The sequence below is a fragment of the Cavia porcellus genome, unplaced genomic scaffold (genome assembly GCF_034190915.1).
Source record: "Cavia porcellus strain 051 isolate PalLab524CR breed Dunkin Hartley unplaced genomic scaffold, mCavPor4.1 scaffold_9, whole genome shotgun sequence".
Taxonomy (NCBI): Eukaryota; Metazoa; Chordata; class Mammalia; order Rodentia; family Caviidae; genus Cavia; species Cavia porcellus.
The window spans coordinates 55,858,481-55,881,516 of record NW_026947492.1 but is presented as its reverse complement, the minus strand read 5'-3'; the positions used below and the strand labels follow the sequence as shown (position 1 = coordinate 55,881,516).

The window sequence follows — 23,036 nt, the reverse complement described above, 5'->3', positions numbered from 1 at the left end:
TTAAGCTCACACAGAGTAAATGTTGGCTTATAATTATGAATTTCATATTTAATAGTCTGGCTTAATTTTCCCCCCAAAGTCATGGATTTAACAATCTAGTATTACAGAGTATTACTGAGTTAAATCTTTGAAAAGTTATTTAGTCTAATCTCATTTTATAGAGGATGAAACAAGTCCAGAGGTTAAATATCATGTCTGCCAAGCCAACACTAGAGGCTTGGTATCCTGCTTCTTTGTGTGCTGCAGTATCCACAATACTAGGCTGACTGCACCAACATCCACAGGAAAACAGTGCACAGAATTTTCTGTTTTGTCAAAAGTCATGATTATGAATATGTTTCCTTACAAAGAAACTCAAGTGGATTTTCTAAAATAGGTCCAAGAGAAAATCCAGACTCCTTACTAAAGAATGGATATTGTTCTGATGGGTAGTGAAGAAATTTGGGAAACTCTAATGCTGTCTACTGAAATTTGAAAATTGAAAATCCTGTACAGAATGGAAATTTGATTCCTTTCTATGGCTTGTAGGCAGTAAGGCTAAACAGTGTTCTGGAGCATAGGTTTAAAACAACTCAAAATGACCCTAAGTCATTTCACCTCTGTTTCCTCATATATAAAGCAGTATAATAAAGTTATTAAGTTTATTATAATACATAATACATGTTGGCTCTTTAACATGCCTATAATAAGAGATTCAGAACTTCAAAGAGTCTAGGGAAAAAAGGAAAACAAGTTTTCTTTGCTCTACCTGGCAGGACTGGGGAAGCCAAGGGAAAGTGAGGAAAAGATACTGAGCTGAGAGGTATCAAACTAGAATTTAGCTAATAATTAGCTAAGCAAATCAGAATAACTTGTTTAACCTTTATTCTCTTCCCTTTAACCTATTTTAAAGACCATACATGTAGGACTGGGGATATAGCTCAGTGGCCCAGTGCCTGCTTGGCAAGTGAGAGATCCTGAGTTTGATTCCCAGTACTCACACAAAGCAAAATAAAACAACAAAACAAAAAACAAACTCCTATGCACGAGGGATACAACTAAGAAATAATAAAGATATTGTTTTAAAAAAAGGCTATACATAAGTGGTTCCTTGAGTTCAGGTCTAATAAGTCTATTAACAAGAAATCAGCCTTATCACGCAAGTGTCTGCAAAAACTAAAAAGAACTGATAAATATACAAAATTACTCCTGATTCAAGAAGCACCAGAAATTCTCTGAAATGTGTTAAATCCTTGTTTTACCAAATATTTGCCAGAAGTTCTAAATGTATATTTTCTTATTATTTCATGTTCATGTTCTTAATGAAAGTAAACAAAAACAAGACCAACAAGATCTCATTTTTTTGCCACCATTGCCTTAAAAAAAGTAAATTCCTTGCTATTGGTTTTAGTCAAGAATGTGAGCACAATAATATAGAAAAACCTAATTTATTTGTTAAGCTGTTACAAAGACAAAACAATTATCATCAGGAATACTTTAAGAACCTCATCCCAGTTCACTTGTTCTGTTACAGAAAACTAACCTAAGATGGTAGAAATTAAAGGCTATAACCTAAGAGGCTATAACAAAACAGACTGGAAAAACAAGATGGAAGGGGCAGAAGCTACCCAGAAGCACTTGTATCAGTGGTAGGATTTGCAACTGGGATGTTTCTCAAGAGACCACTTTGAGAGGTCTGAATTAATCTCAGCCCCAAAATAGTGAGACTCTTGCCTCTGTGGAGAAAAACAGGAGATTGATCCTTCTGAGATCTCTGCCCTTTCTTTTAGGGATAAGGATTTCTTTAAGCCCCAAAGACCTACAACCCCTCCCCCCCATCTTAAGTTTAGTCTATTTCCTGCCCAATTCCTGTACATTTTTACCACACTGGCCTGCTAGTGTATGAACAATGCATACAGTAAAGGCAGAAATTACAGGCATAGTCAGTGGGTAGCTAGACACAAAATTTGAGGGTAAATGATAAATTATAAATACCCCCTTGGTTAAGCTAATTCACCTTTGTTAATAAAGGTCCTAGTTTCTTCTGCTGGTGACAACTTGCTGTCTCAGTATAGTTTATCTTGAGGAAGAACTGGTTTAAGTGAGTTTTGGAGAAGGAAAAAGACTTTCATCAACCTCTTCAGAGGAAAGAGGCACCAAGTTCTCTCCTACAATTAAGAGCAGAATCTGAAAAACAAAAGGTTGAGTGTTAATAGCAACTATCATTTACTGAATGCCTTATTGGGAGTGTCAGGGTATTTCAATATGCTTCAGGCCTTGTGATAACCCTGCAAGGCAGTTCTTATATTTCCCATTTTATAGAGGAGGAAATTGGGGATCTGTCAAGTTATATGCCTCATTCAAAGTCAAGTGCATGGTAGAGCTGTGCTCCCACCCTTCTACTTTTCCCCTTTATTCCATTTCATACATTGAGAGGTCCTAGTTCCATTATCCAGAAATTATTAATGGTTGCATAAACACTAATTATTCCTGTTCACCCTTCAATGGCACACATAATTTTAAATGATTATAAATTTACAGACACTGTTTGGAATTCAGGTCAACCATCCAGACAAGGAACATGAATAAACTTTATGAAAAGTATCTCTTTGCCTCTGAGCAGAGAACACAAAGAGAAAATAGGCCATTAATTCATGAGAAAATTTGTGACTATTTTATCATTATTTCACCATTACAAAGAATCGTAAGAATTCTTGCCAGGGATTACAGTAGCATCCCATTTGTGTAACCATTACTGACAATCTAAATGTGTTTCTCAGCTGATCATTAACAGAGTAGTTAATGTTCTCTAAAGAGTCTGTTTTTGAAGAATAAATATATGAAAGCTAGAAGATCCAAAATTCTGCCTTCCAGTTTCAGTAAAAGTTGCTAAACAACTTTAACCAAAAAAGTCAACATGCTACAAATAATGTAATGAGAAATAAGAAAAGATGACTGGAGTTGGTACCAAAAGGCCTCAAAGCTTACAGAGTACCAGTGGTGGTCACTGATTTTAGGTGATACAGCAGCCACTGACATAAGTAAACATGGATATATGAATTATGATTTATGGGAAGGACAGAAATGACATAACACAATTCTACAAAGGTTACTTTCTGATAGTTCTACTGGCAGGACCTGGGAAGAAAGCAGAGATATAGTATCATACAATTCATGGCTGGTGTAAGAAGCATTGTTGTATTTATAGTGGCAATAATTTGGAAGGACTAGAACTTTAACAGGCTAATTTCTGATATAAAATGAAAGTGTATAGTAATTAAAACTTTCAATAAAGTTAATGACTACTTCAGATCAAAGCTAAATGTATCAGAAGAAAACAAGGAATTCTGAAATATCTTACTAGCAAATAATGAGCTTACAACCTATAGATGACTGATGTAGGTAACAGAGTTAAGTCAAATATACAAATGTTGCTTAATTAAAGAACCTGGGAAGCAGTGGCTCAAAAACTCAAACACAGCTAGTATTCAAGAAGATAATGGTATTATAGGATAGAAACTGTCATAATTTAATAGTAGGAAAAATTTTGCAGCTTAGAAAGGACAGACTACTAAGGTTATTAGTGCTAGCTCTATATAGTATAGACCAGCTACATGACCTTTAGTTACTACCTAATATACAGTTTAGTACTCAAACTGACAAAGGATAATATACTTTCCCCCAATAACAAAGTAGCAAACAAGGACAAACCTCAGACAAAGCTCTGACTAATGCACCACAGGGGAAAAAATAACTGGCCAAGAGTTCTTGCATATGTCAGCATGAAAAGCAGACACAAAACAACCTGTGAAAGGATGGCTTTTAGACAAAAGTACAGGGACTTGTTACGATTAGGAAAAATTAGCCTTGAATACTAAGGTCCCTAGGATCTTCACCATCCATTGTTTTTCCACAAAGGAAATAAATACAAGATTATGACTAATGCCTTAGAGTCAGTCTGAAATTACTTCTACTTCTTCCCTAAATTGAAAAGCAGTGCAAAGTAGCAAATCAAAAGCATGTTAAAGCTCAAGTATCACAAGCAAGAAAAGATGACTCAAGTGTAGACTAATGCAGATTCTACTATTCCCACGTGAGCCAACAGGGAACAAATGGTTAATATTGATGGTTAATCTCTCAACTTCACTTATGTCCTTTTCTTCTTCTACATAACTCAATTCTCACTGCAGTGCTTGGCATGTAATGGTACATGAACAACACCATGTTTGCAGGCTTTGACTCCTTCGGGAAAAAAAATGTAATTTCAGTTCACTTCAAAAATCAGTAACATTTTTCCATACTGCTTGTCTTACCGAGCTTTCTTAAATTATGAAAATTAAAATTAATCATTTTGTATGACTTTCATGATTAGTAAGAATAAACTACTCACCTTAAAGCAACATAAATCATTTTCAGTGATCAACATCTGCGTCCTCAAACTGTCCTGCAACTGTTGGTGCAGTATCTACTTCCATGCCATCTGAACAAAAAAAATTAATTGTTGAGCCAGTCTACTCAGCAGTTAAGAAACGAACATATGATTTATAATTTCAATTAGAAGAAAACTACTGCCCTCTGCTGGTAAGAGTTGCTGTTTTTTTTTACTTTTTTCTTTTTTTTCTTTAAAACTGAAGTATATGTTCAAAAACAGACTGAGGGGAAAATTTTACCAATGGATTCAGCTTAGTTAAAATAACTACATATGTTTAACACTAACTTTGTAAATTCTTAAGCTCAACACTAAAAGGACTCCAGGTAGGAACTGTATTTTATGGTACTAGGATCAAAGCCTGTGTTCTCCGCCACTGGGCTACATCACTAGCCTTAGGTAGGAAGCTTCAAATGCAGTAAGTTTTAACTGTTCAGTCTTCTCACATCTGCACTGTTTATGACAGACTTTTTTTTAAAGATACATAGTCCTATCCCCACAAAACCTATAATATCATTCAGGAAAAATAATAAAAACAGCAGAATGAACTTGCTCGTCTGTTTTTTTCATCTCACTAAAAAGTTGGGGAGGAAACAAGGAAATAAGTCTGGAGAATTGTTTATAGCTGTTTTCTTTACTCCCTCACCCCAAGTCACACCTCAACCTTCTGCCAGAAGTCCGTTAGCATCTTGCACTTAGACGTACCAATGTCATATATCTAGAGTAATTCATTACCTTTCCGTGTAAAGATGCTTCTCTTTCCCATCTTGCTAAACAGTACTTCTTACCTACCCAAACCAGAAACTCAAGACCATGTTTCTTGTGTTGCTTCTGTTTCCTAAATCTCTTAAATCTATCCAGTCTTTTTGATACTCATTACCTATATTTAATTTAGGTCACAGCTGTAATCTAACTTAATATGTAAATCACAAAGCAAAACTTTTCTCTTCCAGTATCTTTCCAATCAATTTTCCAGAATGCAACCAAGTCATCATCCAAAGCACTAATCAAAATTTGGGTGGGGAAGGTAGTGGGGATCAAACTCATGATCCTGTGCTTGCCAGGCAGGTGCTTATACTGCTGAGCTAAATCACCAGCCCACTAATCAAAATTTTAATGGGTACTTACTGACCTAAGGGTAATGTCCAAACAAACCCTGTCCCCAGTAGTGGGACTTGAATCTAAGGCCTTGGAAATGAACCACCATCCTCAGCCCTTTGTTGACAGAGGATCTCCCTATGTATAGGTCACCATGCCTACCTGTTTAATGACTTTCAAGTTTCTTTAAAACCCAGCCCAAACTGGGCATGGTGGCACACACCTGCCATCCCAGCACTTGGGAGGCTGAGGCAGGAGGACTGCAAGTTCAAGCCCAGTCTGGGCAGTTTAGTGACTTAAAAAGACACTTTGTCTCAAAATAAAAAAATAAAAAAAGAGCTGGAGATGTAGCTAATGTGAAGGTCTTGGGTTCAATCCTTAGTATCTAAATACAAAAAATAACCTCTTATATAAAGAAGTAATATGAAACACTAAAATGCTACTATAGGCAGTGAGCATTCAGGCGAACAGACCTATAATTATGCCCAGTTACTTGGGAGGCTGAGACAAGAATTCAAGGCCAGCCTGTGGAATTTAGTGAGATCCAGTCTCAAAATAGAGCTGGAGCTCAGTGCTAAAGCACTTCTCTAGCATGTGGAAGAGGCCCTGGTTTGAATCTCTTGCACCATAAAAAAATAAGATGGCAGTATTTAGTTCAAAAGATGGACCAATAGTATAGTTGAAGAAGTTTTATACACAGACAGTCCTAATATGTTAATAAAGCTTATGTAGTAAGGCCAAACTATCACTTAAGCCTAAAGTGTGTATCAGTTTAAAAGCACATGCTACAAATTATTAAATAATGATTTTTTTGCAATTAAATAAAAAATTTTCAAAATAAAAAGAAGGCTGGGGGTATAGCTCAGTTTAATCCCAGTAATACAAATCCATATGCACAAAGAAGGGTGTTAGAGTTAATACCTAGTCTGCTAGACATTATTCTTGATGTTTCTGTGAAGTATTTTACTTTTTGGTACCAGGGATCAAACTCACAACCTTGCACTTGCCAGGCAGGAGCTAAACCACTGAACTATATCCCCAGCATGTGGAGGTATTTTTTTTACCTGAACATTAGTGTACTTTTGAGTGAAGCAGAAGGCCTAGGAGAAAAATGACCTAATTATCTCTAAACAAGAAGAAATTCTGTCAGCAGACCATCTTTGGACTCAAACTATAGTATTAGCCAACTCTTTTCCTGGGTTTTCAGCCTGCCAGTCTACTCTGAAGATTTTGGACTTCCAGCTTTCACTAGCATCTATTTTTAAACTTCTCTCTTAATACTTATCTATGTATACTTTTAGAGGTGTATGTACATACACATATGAGAGCATGTGTGTATGTTCACATGTGAAACATCCCTAAATTTTATATTTAAGAGGGATTATTTCATTTAACAGCAGATGTTAAATGCTAATAGAAGACATAATAGCAGCTTATATAAGATAAAGGAATGTTCCTGTGCTATGTATGTGTGTAAAAGATACATACAGTTAGTTATCTCCTCAACCAGGACTAGTGGGATAAGGAAATCCAGACAGACACATGGACAGAGGGGAGATAATGTGAAGACACAGGAAAAAGACAGCCATCTATAAGCCGAGGAAACAGGCTTAATTTAGATCCTTGCCTTATGGCCTCAGAAAACCAATCCTACACTTAAACTAACATACGAACCCTAAGCCACTCACAGTCTAAGGTACTTTATTATTAAACTAACACAAATTTATAAAAGAAACTTAATAGCAGGTATATCTCAGTCAGAATCATTATTTTTGTTTTTGCTTTTTCATTTCTTCTTGGCCTGTGAGCGTTTTTAAATATTTGGTGCTGGGAATGTAGCTCAGTGGTACAGTGCTTATTCAGCATAGTGGGGCCCTAGGTTTGTTTGGTCTTTAGCACAGCAACCCTTCCAAAAAGGCCATGAACATAATGACTATAGATTATTTTTATAGTTGATATAGACACGGAGTGAGCTTACAAACAAAACAAAAAACATAAGAATTTCTATTTTATATAATTCTATATTTACTTTGCACGTCATAAAGAAATAATTCCGATATTTTTCTTAGTTTCCAAAAGAAAATGTTTCTTTACAACTTCCATTATATCCCAAGTGGCCATTTGTTCACACTGAAGAAAAAGTATACTCACCTTCATAATCTCTTACTGAATCTTCTGTCCGTACCCCAGCCATGTTATACTGGCTGCTCACAGACTGGGAAAGCATTCCTTCTAATCTCTCCAGTGTGGCCTGCCCTTCTGCTGTTAAATGGGATAATCCTTCTTCATAGGTGTAAAATGTGGGGATATCCCCCTGTCCTTGTTCTAAACAGAAAGATGGAACAGAATTTGAAGGTAGAATTTTATAGGTAAAAGCAAAATTAATTTGATCCTAATTTGTATGGAAGGTAGTGTTTTCTGATCAATATAAAGTTCATTCAAAAAAAAAGATCTGGAAATACATAAAGGATTAAAAAAAATCAGTCAAAAATCTCAAAAAGGTAAGAATATATTTAGGTATCATATTTCTCCAAAAATAAGACCTAATTGGAAAAAAGCCCTAGCATGATTTTTCAGGATGCTTGCAATATAAACCCTACCCCTAAAAAAATCCCTACTTTAAACTGTTAGTCAAATGGATGCATTCAGTAGTATATATACTACAACACACAATGGACATATTGCACAATAAAATGTTAACATACAACTAAATATAAATAGTATTACTGCATTAATCCTTAAAATAAATGGTAATATAAATTACAATTAAGCGTTTGTAAATACCACAGTAGGAGCCTTTGGAGGAGAGGTAAATCCCTATGTAACAGATAATCAACTGAAGTATAGACACAACTTGGTGCATAACATGCACACTTGATAATGAATGAACATGGTTGTGTCTAATATGAGTGAATCTTCATAATCTACTATACTACATGTTGTAACAGATAAACTTAATGCACTCACATGAAATAAATGTTTTCTGAATTTTGGTGTGGTGCCTGAGATTTTTGGTTGCTTTTGGGTGGACCATCATTCCTGCTTGTCATCATTTTATAGGTACTTGTATCTCATAAGTCTTCAACTAACACTTGATTTAATGGAATCTTCATGAAGCCTTGCCTGCAGGAGGTTGTGACTTGGGTGAAGAAGTCATGGGATAAAATCTCTGACAGGCTATCATAGCTCTCATCACAAAAGCCCGCCTGTGTCCTCCAGGGTATAATTTTATCTTGGTTTTTCCTCTTTTACTTGGCCCAAGCTTTCTCTGCAGCCAATCCCTCTCCCATTCTTTACTTCTACTTTTTCAAACAGTCTCCATTAAAAAAAAATCACTGACTGCTGTGCCAATGTACTATGAGTATGACACATGGACAAGAAGTGCTCATTTAAGGATTGCTCTATTGCTGGGCAACAGAGATGGAGTCACAAGAAATTCAGGCTGAAATCTGGGGTTCGGAGAGTTACAACAATGTTCCAGAAGATGACAAGACTGTATTTGGATAAATATAGACTTTTGTACATGATTAAATGAGTAAATGTAGACCATTGTACATGATTGTTATACTATATGAAAAAAATAAGACATCCCCTGAAAATAAGCCCTACTGCATCTTTTAGAGCAAAGGTAATTTGCTGGAAATTAATCAGCCTGGTCTTACTTTTTGGGGAAATATAGTACATGAAGGAGAATTCTAGAAGTCAGTTTGTCTCAGGCCAGGAACTGGGTATACAGGGAAGAAAGGGGTTTGGGCACCCAGACTATATGAGGAAAAACAGAATAGCAAATGCCTCAGGTTACAGCCCTATCAGGCTAGTGAATGCATTCTAGCCTGGGAAGGCAATGGGAAACATTCTTAGATAAATGAAGAGATAGATAAGTGGTTAGATAAATGATTCTGAGAAAAAAAGAAATGACCTCCGCAATAGCTGTTTGAAGAAATAGTTAAATAAGGCTAAGATGATCCAGCCTTGCAAGGGATGGCCTGATCTGTGAGGGCAGCTCTCTCAGTCTAAATGACCTTCCTGATTACCCTCTTTCTACCATATACTTTCTTTCCATTTGTATTTGTATACCTATTTTTCTGCCTCCAAATATCTTTCATTTCTACCCTCAAAAGCCGAGAAAGCCCATAAATTTTCCTAATTTGTCTGGTGAGTGTCACTGTAATTCTTTCTCTTTCTTTCTTTGTTTTCCTTTTCTTTTTTCACACAGGGTTTCCCTGTATAGCTTAGATTGGCCTGGTCTCACTGTGTAGCCCTGCCTCAGCCTTCTGAGTACTAGGATTATACTGGAGTGCCACCACCCCCATTTCACTTTTATTTATAACCATTATGATGAATATATGAAGGAGAGATAAAGAACTATATAACCCCTCACACTGTACAAATAAATGCTTGAAATGAGACACTAAAACAAGTCCTTTAAGATCCATTTCACTAACCATGAGCTTCCACATCGTACTCTTCTCCATCATAATCATCTGAGTCTTCATCCTCAGGATCTGGATGCAAGGCTTGGCATTCACACATTGCAGTGAACATTGCCTCCACTGAAAAAGGACATTAATTAAGCTGTAACTCATTTCTTTAAAGTGTACAATAAAATTTTATAATAAATATAATCATTAGTGCAAGTAAATTTACTGTGTAGACAAAAAGTATCTAGGACATAAAATGATCAAAATTCCAAGGAGGACTGATCCTGCAAGTGCCTGAGACAGTGGACAAGTCACAAAACAAGGGTTCAGGGTACTACTGAAATCTTGCATTGCTGGTTGGATTTCTGAGAAAAAGCATCAAAGTCCTTGGTCACAGTGCTATAACCCCTCTGTCATCCATTTGCTGGATTTTTATAGTCAACAGGATAAAGAAATAAAATTAACTAGACTCCTTCACTCACAAAATAACATGGTAATTCAGTACCCACAATACTCTCACTACATTTATAATCTTTACTGTGAATATGTACCTGGTCTTCAATATTACAGGTGCAAAAATGAAGAAACGGCAATAGAATGAAGGTAACGGTTCTAAAGGTAAACAGTAAAGGTATGTGTGTGTATGAGAATGGGGGGAATGCTTAGTACATAAACGTAAAGGATATTATATAATACGCACACGCTGATTTATCAGTAGGCACAAATCTAAATTCAGTAATAGGTTCAACATCATCATCACTGTCTTCTTCTTCTTCATCAAGAGAGTCTTTTATTTCTTCTAGAAAAAGAATAAAAAAATCTTTCTAATGTCACTTATTTAATTTTTTAAAAAGCTAGGAAAAAATCCCTAAAGGATATTTATTGACATATCTGAATATTGAGTTTTTTGGACCCAAAGATTGAACCCTGGACTTCAGGGCTTTTACATTGACTTATATCTACGCTCCTTTTTTTGTTGTTTTGTTTTTCTTTTTGAGACAGGTCTTGCTATACAGTTCAGGCTGGCCTTCAGCTCATTTTGTAGCCTATACTGGTCTCGAATTTGCAATGATCCTCTTACACCAGCCTCCCGAGTGCTGGGATTACAGGCATGCACCATTCTGCCTGGCTCTACCCTCCTTACCGGGGATTGAATTTACAATCTCGTGCTTGCCAGACAGGCACTGTGCTGCTAAACTATATCCCAAGCCCTGACTCTAAATGCCTTAAAAAGAAAAAAAAAAAATTTTTTTTTTTTTGAGACAGGGTCTTGATAAATTGCTGAGGCTGGGCTCAAACCTGAAATCTCCTGCCTCAGCCTTCCAGAGAGCTGGGATAAAGGCATGCCCCAAATTTGGTTTCAGGTTTTATGGTTATTTTTAGAGCTAAAAAGGTTCTAGGTTCAGTTGTAGAGCATCTGCCTAGCATATTCAAGGCCCTAGATTTAATCCCTAGTATGGTAAAACCAAAACCAAACAAAAGAAAAAAAAAAAAATCACACCAACATTTGGAGCTGTCAGGAATACCCAGTCTTCCAACGCTATGAATGAATGAATGAATAAATGCTTTAAACTAAATACAAGCCAGATGTGGTGGCTCACACCTGTAATCCCAGCACTTGGGAGGCTGAAGCAGGAGGATCATGCAAGTTCAAGACTTTGTAGCCTGGACTACAAAGTGAGCTCAAGGCTAGCCTGAACTGTATAGAGACTGTCTCAAAAAGACAAAAAACAAACAAACAAACAACAACAACAAAAACTAAATACAATATACAATTCTCTTCATTGGTACTATGGAATGTTACTGAAAGTCCTCATGTTAAAGCTTGGTCCCCAGGCTGTGGTGTGGATAGGAGGTGGTGGAACCTTTAAGAGGTGGGACCTGGTGGGGGAAAACTGAGTCAGTGGAGGTACACCCTCAAAGCAGATCTCAGAATGCCTGTTCCTTATTTATTTGGTCCCTGGCCACTATGAGGTAAACAGGCCTCCTTCATCATGTGCTTCCACCATGATGAACTGCACTATCCAGGCCCAAAGCAATAGGCCAAGTGACCACTGAGTGAAATCTTTGAAAGTGTGAGCCAAAATAAACTTCTCCCTTATTAAGCTGATCATTTCAGGTATTTTGCCACACTAACATAGTCCTAAAAAACAGGTGCATTTACTCAGATGTTGAGTAAGTTTTGTACTGAATACCTCTTAGGAAAACTTATTACAGCTCAAGGTCAACAGCTATTTACTTTTCCTTGTCTCCATTTCAAGTTTCACTAAATTTTTATCTCTGAATCCTGCTCAATTGCAAAACTTTAAAATCTTACAACAAAAATTTCTGGGCAGCTAAATAGACTATTACCACCTAATGAGGCATGGCTTTCTAGTCCTAAAAACTAATAATTAAGAGTCACAATAGTATAAATGGTCATATATCTAGACCCATATGAAAATTTCAGTTTGAAGGAATAATATTTTAAGACGCAAACTCATGGGACTGTCTCTTATACAATATTGGAAAGAAAAGCAAACATGTTTCATTACATTTCTATGAATCTTTGCAACTATTTCCAACAGCAGAACTTGTACCCAGGTTTTCTAAACCTTGGCACTTTTGACATTTGGACCAGATAATTTTTTGTTGTGTTGGGCTGCCTTGTGGATTATAGGATAGTTAGTAACATCTTTGGCATCTAATTAAATGCCAGTGCATCCCTCCCTCCCTTAATCAAAATGTCACTGCCAAATGTGAGGGACAGAAGTTTGAGTAAAGGTACAGGAAAATGCTCCTCACCCATCTACTGAGAACTACCACTGTAAAAAAACAAACAATTTTATCCTACATTCTTGGAGGCATGATATATACTGATCCAAGACTCTAAGGATGCCCTTACAAAAAGACACTATAATGTTAAACTCGTGAAGAAAAAAGTAGAAATACATACAATAGTAGATCGATTCTAAGTGCAAATATATAGGAAATAAGGCAGATACACATAAATGTCCATTATAAGAACTTCAAATGTACAAATTATTTACTGTGCTAAAATTTTGCTATTATCCAAGGTAGGTCAATGGCTAGAATATTACATTTCATCAAACACTGTATTGTGGAAGGGATAACTGGGACACCCTACAGTTCCAGCTATTTGAGAGGATGAGCCAGAATGATTACTGGAGTGAGGAGTTCAGGGCCAGCCTGGACAACACAGACAGACTCTGCCTCAAAAGTAAATAAATAAAGATTGGTTTTTAAAACACAACATAAAGGAAGGACTAAATTAAATTATAACATACATACCTCCAAATTTAGAATTCACCATAACATACAAATGTTCTCGTGGATAGGCATTTAGGTCCCTGGACACAGCATGTAAACTAATGGTGGGGTATTCCAGTGAGAATCCTAATCCGGAACCATCTAACCAAGACAGGCGGCTGAAAAATATGTTTTAAGTAATTATTTTAAGAAATTAATCCTATTTTAATACAAGTTTACAACAGGCCCTCTTGGATGCTTTTATGCATATAAATAAACTGAAGCTTATGGTTTACAAGTTTTCCTAAAAGAAAATTTAGCAACAGGAACTGAATTTGTTTTATTATGATTTTTCTTCTAGCTATAAACTCAAATCTGAAATGAAACTTTTCTAGTTACCTGTGTGTCCTTGGTGCTTACACACTCACCCTGCCTCCCAAGTAGTAAGTATTGAATCTAGGACCTTGAGCCAAGTGCTCTCACCTTGAACTATATCCCCAGCTCTTTCAATTACTTTAGTTCCTAATTATCTCTTTTATTTCTAAACTGCACTTAAATTTAGTATGTTAAGTTAGCACATAACTTTATGATAATGAATTTTACATATACCCTGCTGCTTGACAGCAGTATGTGACATGTCACTTTATCTAGCATTCTTCAAATACATTAACAGTGATCAGCACGTAAGCATACAATACATACCTGGTGATTAGCAATTTCTCCACTAACCTTACAGTAAATGATATACCCACAAGATGGCTGTACTGTTAATTACAACCACACATCAAGAATTACAATATTCCCTTGAGAGACAAACTCTATGAAGATTTTAATTTACTCCTAACTTTAAGCAAAAGCCACAGATAAGCCAGGTTTAGTTTTCCCTCAAAAGTGGTCAAATGCAAACATTTTATTGGTATAACAAAGTAAACTACCACTAAAATTAGTTGAACGACTAGTTTTTTGGTCATACTTCAAATGTCAAGAATTGCATTGCATAGCAAGGGATAAAAGAAAAGCAAAAAAGAAACTTAAAGAAACCACAAAAAACATTAATGTAATAAAAGTTAATGCAGGCTATTTGCAGACTCAAGGTAGAAAAAAGGCCATACCAGGAAGCAAGTCCAGTCTGGGAACCAGCGCCACTGGTGGACCGCAACAGACAGACCCCAGCCCCGCCTGACACACAGGCTGGCAAACAAAAAGTACCAAACCCCTAACCCCACCTCTCTCCACCCCTGCCAGGGGTGACCAGCTTATCTGGAAAAATACAGGCTATGGTGATAGCTATGGAGGTGAAATGCAGTTGGATGCCTGTGATGCTTTGGTTTTTCACTAACATTGCAGGCTTAGGGCCAATGGTCTGATCACAGAGTCAGAGGATAGTAGTACGCAGTGTGGTATCTAGGAGATCTCCTTCTGAGGGTTGCAGCCATTGCTGACTCCCTATGGTCTTGTTTTGGAAGTCCTATATTATTTCCATTGTTTTGTTGGGTAGGATTTTATTTTCTTTTGTTTTATTATGTCAAATCCAATGACAGGAGCAGCTATTTCAAAGATGGCAAGAAATAGTATGGCAGCAATTTTGGATTTACCATTGGCTTATTTTGAAGTTCTTTATTGCATCCATTTGTCTTGTTTTTACTGTTTCTATTCTATCCCGTGTTTGATCTTTACTATGTCCAAAGTTATCTGCAGCTATTTTGAAGACATCAAGAGGCATTATGGTAACTATTGTTCATTTTATAATGTTTTGAAGTCTTATATCTCTTACATTGGTTTTGACTGATTTATTCTATTTTATTCTCTTTAAAATAAAATAAAAATAAAGTTAATGCAGTTGGGTGAAATGGTATACAACTGTAATCCTAGCCCTCAGGAGACTGAGGCAGAAAGGTTGCTGTAAATTGGAGGCCAGCTTGGGCTACATAGTGAGTTCCAGGTCAGTCTGGACTACTTGACAAATCTCTGTCTCAAAACACACACACACACACACACACACACACACACACACACACACACACACACAGTGGTTTTCCAGGGCTGGAAAGAAATCACACACACACACAGAATAGTGGTTTTCCAGGGCTGAAATGATTGCTAATGAGCCCTGGTTTCTTTTTGGTGCAAAAAAAAATATTCCAAAATGGACATGGTGATGGAGACAAAATTGTACAAAAACCATTGCATTGTACTTTTTAACTGGGTAAACTGCATGCCATGTGAATTATCTCAATAAAGACTTTATTTAAAAAAGAAGAATCTGCTCAGCAGTAGAACACACTTTCTGCACATGAGGCCCTGAATTCAGTTTCCAGCACCAAAAAAATAAATCAGAAAGAAGTTAGTAATACTTCTGTATCATTCGATTTTCTATAAGACTTTAACAAACCTGGTGTCTATTTTCTAACTAAGAAAAATCAAAAGTGTAATAGGAACACTTGAGACTCAGGCGGCAAGGAATACAGAGTAGCAGTCTAAAATCATTCCACATTCCTGCAAGGAAGCTGAATTTTATACCTCAGCATTCCTAGGAAGGCAATGTGTCAACAGTACAGTACGCGACCAACTATCAAAAGCATTTTATCACAAGTCAAAGCAGAATATTAAATCATGTTGGTAACTGTACAACTCCATAAACATACTAAAACTTATTTAATCAACACTTTAAAAAATTTAAAAGCAAGAAAATATTCACTGTCATTTGGAAAGATTTCCATCCAACAGGCTTATTTTTAAGACAACTGAAAAAATGGCTTAAAAGTGATAAACCTTAAAAAGCATAAAGTGATAAAATCTCTAGTCTGACTCATCCCTACTGGTTCCAACAAAACAGATTATGTAATTAAGTTGTGTGCTGTGTCTGCCTTTCCAGTCTGCTGCTTGCCTTTTAAAGTGGAGATGAAACAGTGCTGACAGATTCCAAACCATTCTACTAAAATGATCTTATTTTAAAGCAAATAACTACTTTTTACTCCCCTCAAATATCTCCTTGCATGATCCAAATATTTATTTATTTATTTATTTATTTATTTATTTATTTATTTATTTATTTTTGTCTTTTTCGTTTTTTATCGGTACCAGATTGAACTCACGACTGCCTGCTTGCAAGGCAGGCGCTTAATGCTGCTGAGCTAAATCCCCAGCCCCTATGATCCGAATATTTAAATTGTGCATTACAAACTTCTAAACCAAAATAATTTTAAATATCTGGAGTCACAAAACTTTAAAGCCTCAGTCAGCAGATGGAAAAAGAAACACAGAACAAGTGCCTATCAAATTATGGCCTTTAGTTTAAAGGCACATAATAACTGCTCTGAACATCTTTACTGCAGACAGAATGCTGCCTCAGCACGGCATTCCTGTGGTGCGCTCAGAATCTTATACATAGAAATGGATTTTGTAAATCCAATACTTACTTGATTATTAGGTTCTGATTTATTTAGCTTCTTTTCCTATATTCTAGAAGAAAAGCTGCCAAAGACCAAAATATGTATTTATACCTTGTTTAAAAATAAGCATTCATCAAAAAGGGAAAGGCTAAGAATTAGAAAGCCAGTAAATGTGGAGAGAAATATTTTGCTAAACTTTAATGCTTTCTTATTCCTGCAATAGGGTTAAAAAAAAAAAAAGACAAAGTAAGAAAGGCTTTGAATGTGGGATGGCTTATTTGGTTAAAAATTAATTCTGAAATGAGACACCAAAAACCTCATTTCTAAGTTTAAATTCTCCCTTTTTATTTTGTTGTTGCTGGTTTGGTGGTGATGATAATGATACTGAAGATTGAACCCAGGGTCAATGCTCTGTTAGTGAGCTGAAACCCAGGCCTATTTATTACTATGTTGCCCAGGCTGACTTTGTTCGAACTTGTGATCCTCCTGCCAAGTAGCTAGTTGTAAGAATGCACCATGACGCCAGGTTTAAATGAACTGATTCACCTATTTTATTTATTTATTTTTGACTTTTTGAGACAGGGTCTCGCTATGCAGTTCAGGCTGGCCTTGTGCTCACTTTGTAGCCCAGGCTGACCTCGAACTTGCAACAGTACTCCTGCCTCAGCCTCCTGAGTGCTGGGATTACAGGCATGAGCCACCACGCCCAGCTCACCTATTTTGAATTACTCAAATTGGGGTGGGCATGGTGGCTCACGCCTGTAATCCCAGCAGAAGTTCAAGACCAGCCTGGGCTACAAAGTGAGTTCAAGGCCAGCCTGAACTGCATAGAGACCCTATCTCAAAAAGACAAAAAAAAAAAAAAAAAAATTACTCAAATTGGGGCCGGGGATGTAGCTCATTGGTGTTAAGCACCTGCCCAACAAACATGAGGTCGTGAGTTCAATGCCCAGTACCAAAAAAAAAAAAAAAAAAAAAAAAAATTACTCAAATTATCTTGTCAACTTATAAAAACTAAGCTCTGAATATAAACCTGAGAGTTCTCCATCTGTAAATACAGATCTGAGAAGCTATCTACCTAAAACCAAATCTGACAGTATTCCTCTTTGGCTGAAGTCCTATGGTTTCTCCAAAGCCCAAGTCTTACTGTAAGTCAAGCTTCTGAAGTCTCTCCTGTTCCACGTTTACTATCTCTTTCCACGATATTCCCTTATTGCCTTAGGCAAAGAACCGTTACACTGAGTATATAGGTACACACATATGCTTTTCACCCTTGCATCTGGGTGCATTACCCTGTTTTGAACACTTCCCCCCAGGCCAACCCCATGAACCTGTCTGTTGTTAATCATCATGTCAAAATCTTCAGAAAAAAAAAAAATCTTCAGGAATCCTTCTAAGTTTATTAAAACTCATCATGCTAGGCCTGGTGGCACATTCCTATAATCCTAGCACTTTGGGAGGCTGAGGTAGGAGGATCACTATGAGTGCAAGGCCAGCCTGGGCTACATAGTGAGTTCAAGTCAGTCTGAACTACATAGGGAGACCCGTCTCAAAAAAACCAAAACAAGTAAAACACAATAAAAACTCACTGTGATTTGGAAATGCTAGGTATCTTGGAGTCAGCTAGTCATTGACTGAAACTTTTGAAACCACAAATCAAATAAACTACTTCCACCTTAAATTGAGGGGCCAGATATTCTGTCCAGCTACCATAAAACTATGCTAAGGCAAGGAATTACATCTGTCACCCTCTACTACATAAAGGAATCTCTTCTCCCAACCTCTCTGAAAATCATCTTGTCAATATTCAATTGTTTTCAGATTTTGACTGCTCCTTCCTCCCTTTCTCAAGTCTCTTCTTTCATGACCCATCTCTTTAAAGCAGGTTATCTCCAAGGTTCTATCCCTGGCCCTCTCTTATTTGGTTATGTAATACACTCACTCCTATGAATATGCTAATACTCAAATCTCTATCTTTAATGCTAGTGTCCTAAGACATACACTTCTGTATCTGACCATTCTACATGTCCAGTCAAAATTCACTACCTTGCCCTCCATTCCAAACTTACTTTTGCTCCCATCAATATTTCCTATCCGAGTGACTAGCCAGAAGCCTAAGCTTTGCCCACTGTCTAAACTTAGCTATTAATTTCCTTGTGTCATGCATGTAGAAGATGGCAGAAGCCAGCTCTGTAAAACAAGGTTACTACTAAACTGACACTGAAATAGGCAACTTCTGGATTATCTAGGTAAGTCCAATGTGATCACATGAGAGCTTAAAAGCTTGGGCTTTAATATAGTAAATGAAGAAATTAGACACTTTGAAGGACAACGAGGATTCAATGTGTCATTGTTAGCTTAGAAAATGAAGAAACTACATGTGAGGTAAATGGGGATCTCTGGCCTACAACCGCAAGATTTAAGGCATGCCTATCTGGCTGTAAACTAACAAAGTGCTCCAGGCAGCCAAATCAAAAGGGAATTCCCTGCAGGACCCTCTGGGCATGACGACTGTCAGCTTGGGGGGTGAGAATGCTCATTTCCCCACGTGCACCTAGAGAAAAGCTTTACTTCTTTAACAAACTATAACCTCCTTAACACGATCTGCCCTGAACCTACTAACGCTTCGCAGGCCAGCACCCTCCCAAGTTCATAAGGAGAGACAGTTGATGACTAACTCAGGATCTCAAACTAGAAATCTGAAAACATGCTGGGGATGTAGCTCATGGAGAGAACACTTGCCTCGCCTGCGCTAGACGGGGTTCCATCCCCAGACAAGGAAACAAAACACTTGAAACGTGACAATGAGTTGAAAGCAAAGCATGCTCCTGGCCTTTATGACACAGGCTAGTTAAAAGCACAACCCCTGTGGAAAATTGCGTCTGCAGAACAGAGAAACAAAAGCTCCAAAGGAGGTGGTGCTCTCAGCACAAGCGTCCTCAAAGCGACACACCGTATGCGATTTCCCCCTACCCAGCAGCCTGGATTTTGCGTCTTGCCAGCACCATGCTACAACCACCCGCAAGGAAGGCGGGGACCAAGAGGCCGGCGCAGGAGAATAGGGACTCTACCTCTCAGAGATGTAAAGGGTGCCAGTGCCGAGGCCGTTTCCATTCAGCACAGCCTCGGTATCTGGCTGCTGGTGCCGGAGCCCCTCAGTCGACCCAGGTGGCGGAAAACTTTTGAGGAAGCTCATTGCAGCTGGCAACATCGGAACACAGGATCGGAAAAAGCCGGGCCACCGCAATCACCGTTTGCTGCGGCCCGCCCCGGAAGCTGTGGCAATCGCCCCGGAAGAACACCATACTCTACACCGGAATGAACTCCAGCAACCATAGAGGCGAGACAGTCTAGGAAAAGCGCTCGGAGGTGGTTGAAGGCCCAGCGGCTTTGTCACGTGACAGTTTAACGTCACCCTTTTTCGGAGGCTAGAGGCATGAATAACATTGGTTCGCTGGGTTATCCCTGCTCGTCACAGCAAACCTCTGAAAGGGGACACAGAAGAAATATTAGCATCCCTTTTTCTACGAAAGCGGAAAGGGGCCTCAGACAAAGATTCCCTCGCCTGAGAGGATGCACCAGACGTAGAGGGCCACATTCATCTAGAGGTCAGAAGTCTCGCGTCTAAACTCGACGATTCTTCTCGCCTGTTCCCGCCTCACGCGGCCAGTTCACACGTCAGGTTCACAAGACTCGCACCAGACACCAGTTTAGGTCCTGATGGAGCCCTAGGGCCCCAGACACTTCTCCCACCCTTCAGGCGGGCAGGAGCACAATGAGGTAACTAACGCGGGGTGGAGAGCGGGCAGAATAGTAAGGCGACAAGGCTCCAAGATTTTTACAACAGTCGTGGTAGTAGCAGACGTTAGCCGAGTGTTGTGCCATATACTGCGAGACTACCAAGGTTTTGGGTTGTTTTGAGGATCTTGCTATGTACTTTAGGCTTGCCTTCTTGCGATCCACCTGCCTCAGCCTCCCAAGTGTTGGGATTACTGGCGTGCACTACCATGTCCCACTTCTTTTCTATGACAAATAGTATATATAGAAGTTTTCTGTTTTTAGAGCCAAAGTTTGGTCGTGAGCGATCTAATGGAATGACAGTTCCACTTTTCTTGTTTGTAAGGTTAATTTATATGCAGTAGGTAAGACTGTTGAGGCTGAGTGAAGGACATGTAGGGTAGTTTTATTTGTATGTTCTCAACAGTTTAGGAGAGCATTAGATTTTTAAATTGGATTAGTTTATTGATAGTGAGACTAGGGGAGCTAGGTAGTAATTGTCCAAAAAAGTGGCAGTTGAGAACAGAAAGACTGGGAAAAGATTCTAGAGCGATCTAAAACCCTTATAGTTTAGAGACACGTTAAGAGGAAGATGATTTTGAAGATCAAGATAGATGTAAATAAGTTAAGGATTCTTTCTAAAATTTCAGTTTAAGAGATTAAGTGGCTATCACCTCATTTCTCAGAAATGGAAAATTCAGGAGGAAGTTTTGAAAGTACTTTTCAAACCTAATTTGAGAAATGACCAGTTTGATGCTTCCCATAAGACATTTATTTATTTCTGGAGACTTGCTCTGACTGGCTTTACTCAGAAATGGAATCCTTCAATTACAGGGAAAACTGGTTAAAATGTGTCTAATAATTTCATATCAATTTGACCAAAGTTTCATAGAATACTTTTTAAAAAGTATTTCTAACAGCCCAATGGCTGTTAGATGCTGAGTTTACAAATAAAACTGAAGATCAAAAAAATTAAATGATTTGTTAGAGGCTACAAAATAGCTAGAAATTAGATGCCTATTTATACCAGTCCAGCAGCAACACCTCCTAAACTACATGGCAAAAGCTTACAGAGTCCTGCTTTTTGGTAATGGTAAAAGTTAATTTTCCAATAAATTTATTCTTATCAGGTTAGAATGGTAAGAATTATTATTAGCTTACCGTTTAATAAGGTTCTGTCATCACTAATTAAGTCCTTTCTCTTTTGGGCTCCAAATACAGAGCCAACATAGTATAAAAGCTATTTAGTTGTTGAGGTCACAGTGCAATTACTCATACCTCACTAACAAGTAATGATGCTAAAAATCGCAGAGTTTCTGTAACAATTGTCCCTAATGATGGAGTTCAATTACTGTTTCCAAGAGACCTTATTTCTTGGAGTGTCCCCTAGGGTTTGTGACACTTCAGTGAGAATTTTCAAATACAGTTTAACATTTCTGTAGTCTGTATAACTATTGGTAGTTAAGCAAGAAATCATTGGGAGAGACTGAACCAGTGACAGTATCAAACTTTTTTTCATCAATCAGAATTTTGTAGAGCAGAGTGCCTGTAGAACAGATAAAAGACAGGGACAATTGAAATGTGAAAGACCCAAAGAAATTAATAGGAAAGCTACCAGATCAGCAATAGAAGCAGAGAGGTTGCTGTAAGAGTTATCTTGGAGACAGGCTAGGGAGAAAGATGGATGCTTGATAAATGGATAAAGTAGTGCTGAAATGGGCCAGAGGGGAAAATGATAAGAAAGTTACCAGTAACCTCCATGAACCAGTAAGATTTAACTTTTCACCAGGAATATGACTTTATGTCCTAAACTAATGCTACACATACCACATCACACTTCTTAAGGATGTTCCTTCTCATGCAGAGTGTGGTGACACATACCCTGTAATCCCAACACTTGGGATGCTGAGCCAGGCAGATCACAAGTTCAAGTTTAGCATGGGCAATTTAGAGAGACCCTGTCTCAAAATTAAGAATGGCTTGCATATGTAGTTCAGTGCAAAGACTCTGGGTTCAGTCCTGTGTTACAAGTAACAAAAAAAGTGTTCTCTTTGATTTTTATTTAGACTATATGATCTTAACAGGCTCATGTAGTCACTTAATTAAAATTACACAAGCATTTATCTCATCCAGAGGGTCCCAACATTTAGTCTCATTACAATATTATTTCTAATTTCAGCTCTGCTAAATGTCACTATTTAGTTATACCAATTCTCAATTTGCAAAAGAACTTGGTTCTTCCGATCTCATTCTGTGAGATAGAAGTTCTAGGACTCACTGTCAGCTCCATAAAGAACTCTGAATTCTCTCAATTGCTTTGGTCCTGTCACCTTTGGTGTTCAATGTAATATGGTACCTCCATTTCACAGCTTCAAAGTGAAACTTTGAAATAAATTGAGAATCATTATAATTGGCCATTTTCCTGGTGGTGCAGATCACCTTTTTCTTTTACACACACAAAAGAAACCAAGCCCTGACCCATCTCCACCCCATCTTAGCACAGAATACCTTTCAGTGTACAGAAAATCTCCTGAAAGTGAAATTCTGATTGAAAAGCTCTTTTAAAAGTATTTTCAATCAGAATTGCAAATGATGAATTCTGCTAGTTCATAAACTTGAGTCATTTGAATTTTACTGTATTCCAAGAGTAAAGAAAAATGGTGAAGTTAGAATTTGTTGATGATAATCATA

General features: G+C 37.6%; 1 protein-coding gene across 4 annotated transcripts; it reads right to left on the bottom strand.

The window, feature by feature from the left end:
• Positions 1-1,411: 1,411 nt before the first annotated feature.
• Positions 1,412-19,865, bottom strand: Clns1a (chloride nucleotide-sensitive channel 1A). 4 transcript variants are annotated; one of them, XM_003468535.5, is made up of 7 exons: positions 19,640-19,865; positions 13,219-13,355; positions 10,628-10,726; positions 9,952-10,059; positions 7,658-7,831; positions 4,370-4,459; positions 1,412-2,166 (listed from the first exon to the last, which is right to left on the bottom strand). In XM_003468535.5, exons 1-6 carry the CDS (start codon positions 19,777-19,779, stop codon positions 4,392-4,394), a joined length of 726 nt encoding a protein of 241 aa, XP_003468583.1. In that variant the 5' UTR covers positions 19,780-19,865; the 3' UTR covers positions 1,412-2,166; positions 4,370-4,391. The 4 variants fall into 4 exon arrangements, with proteins under 4 accessions (XP_003468583.1, XP_063112495.1, XP_063112496.1 ...); XM_063256425.1 differs by having other exon boundaries at positions 10,628-10,723; XM_063256424.1 differs by lacking the exon at positions 1,412-2,166 and adding an exon at positions 3,525-4,221.
• Positions 19,866-23,036: the final 3,171 nt, after the last annotated feature.

Excerpts from the sequence above, each read along its gene's own strand:
- Clns1a (XM_003468535.5), bottom strand. The coding sequence starts at position 19,779 with ATGTTGCCAGCTGCAATGAGCTTCCTCAAAAGTTTTCCGCCACCTGGG. Across the intron at positions 10,060-10,627 it reads GCCTACTGATAAATCAGCGT|TGGAGGCAATGTTCACTGCA; the intron begins GTGCGTATTATA and ends GTCCTTTTTCAG. Across the intron at positions 7,832-9,951 it reads GTACGATGTGGAAGCTCATG|AACAAGGACAGGGGGATATC; the intron begins GTTAGTGAAATG and ends CTTTCTGTTTAG.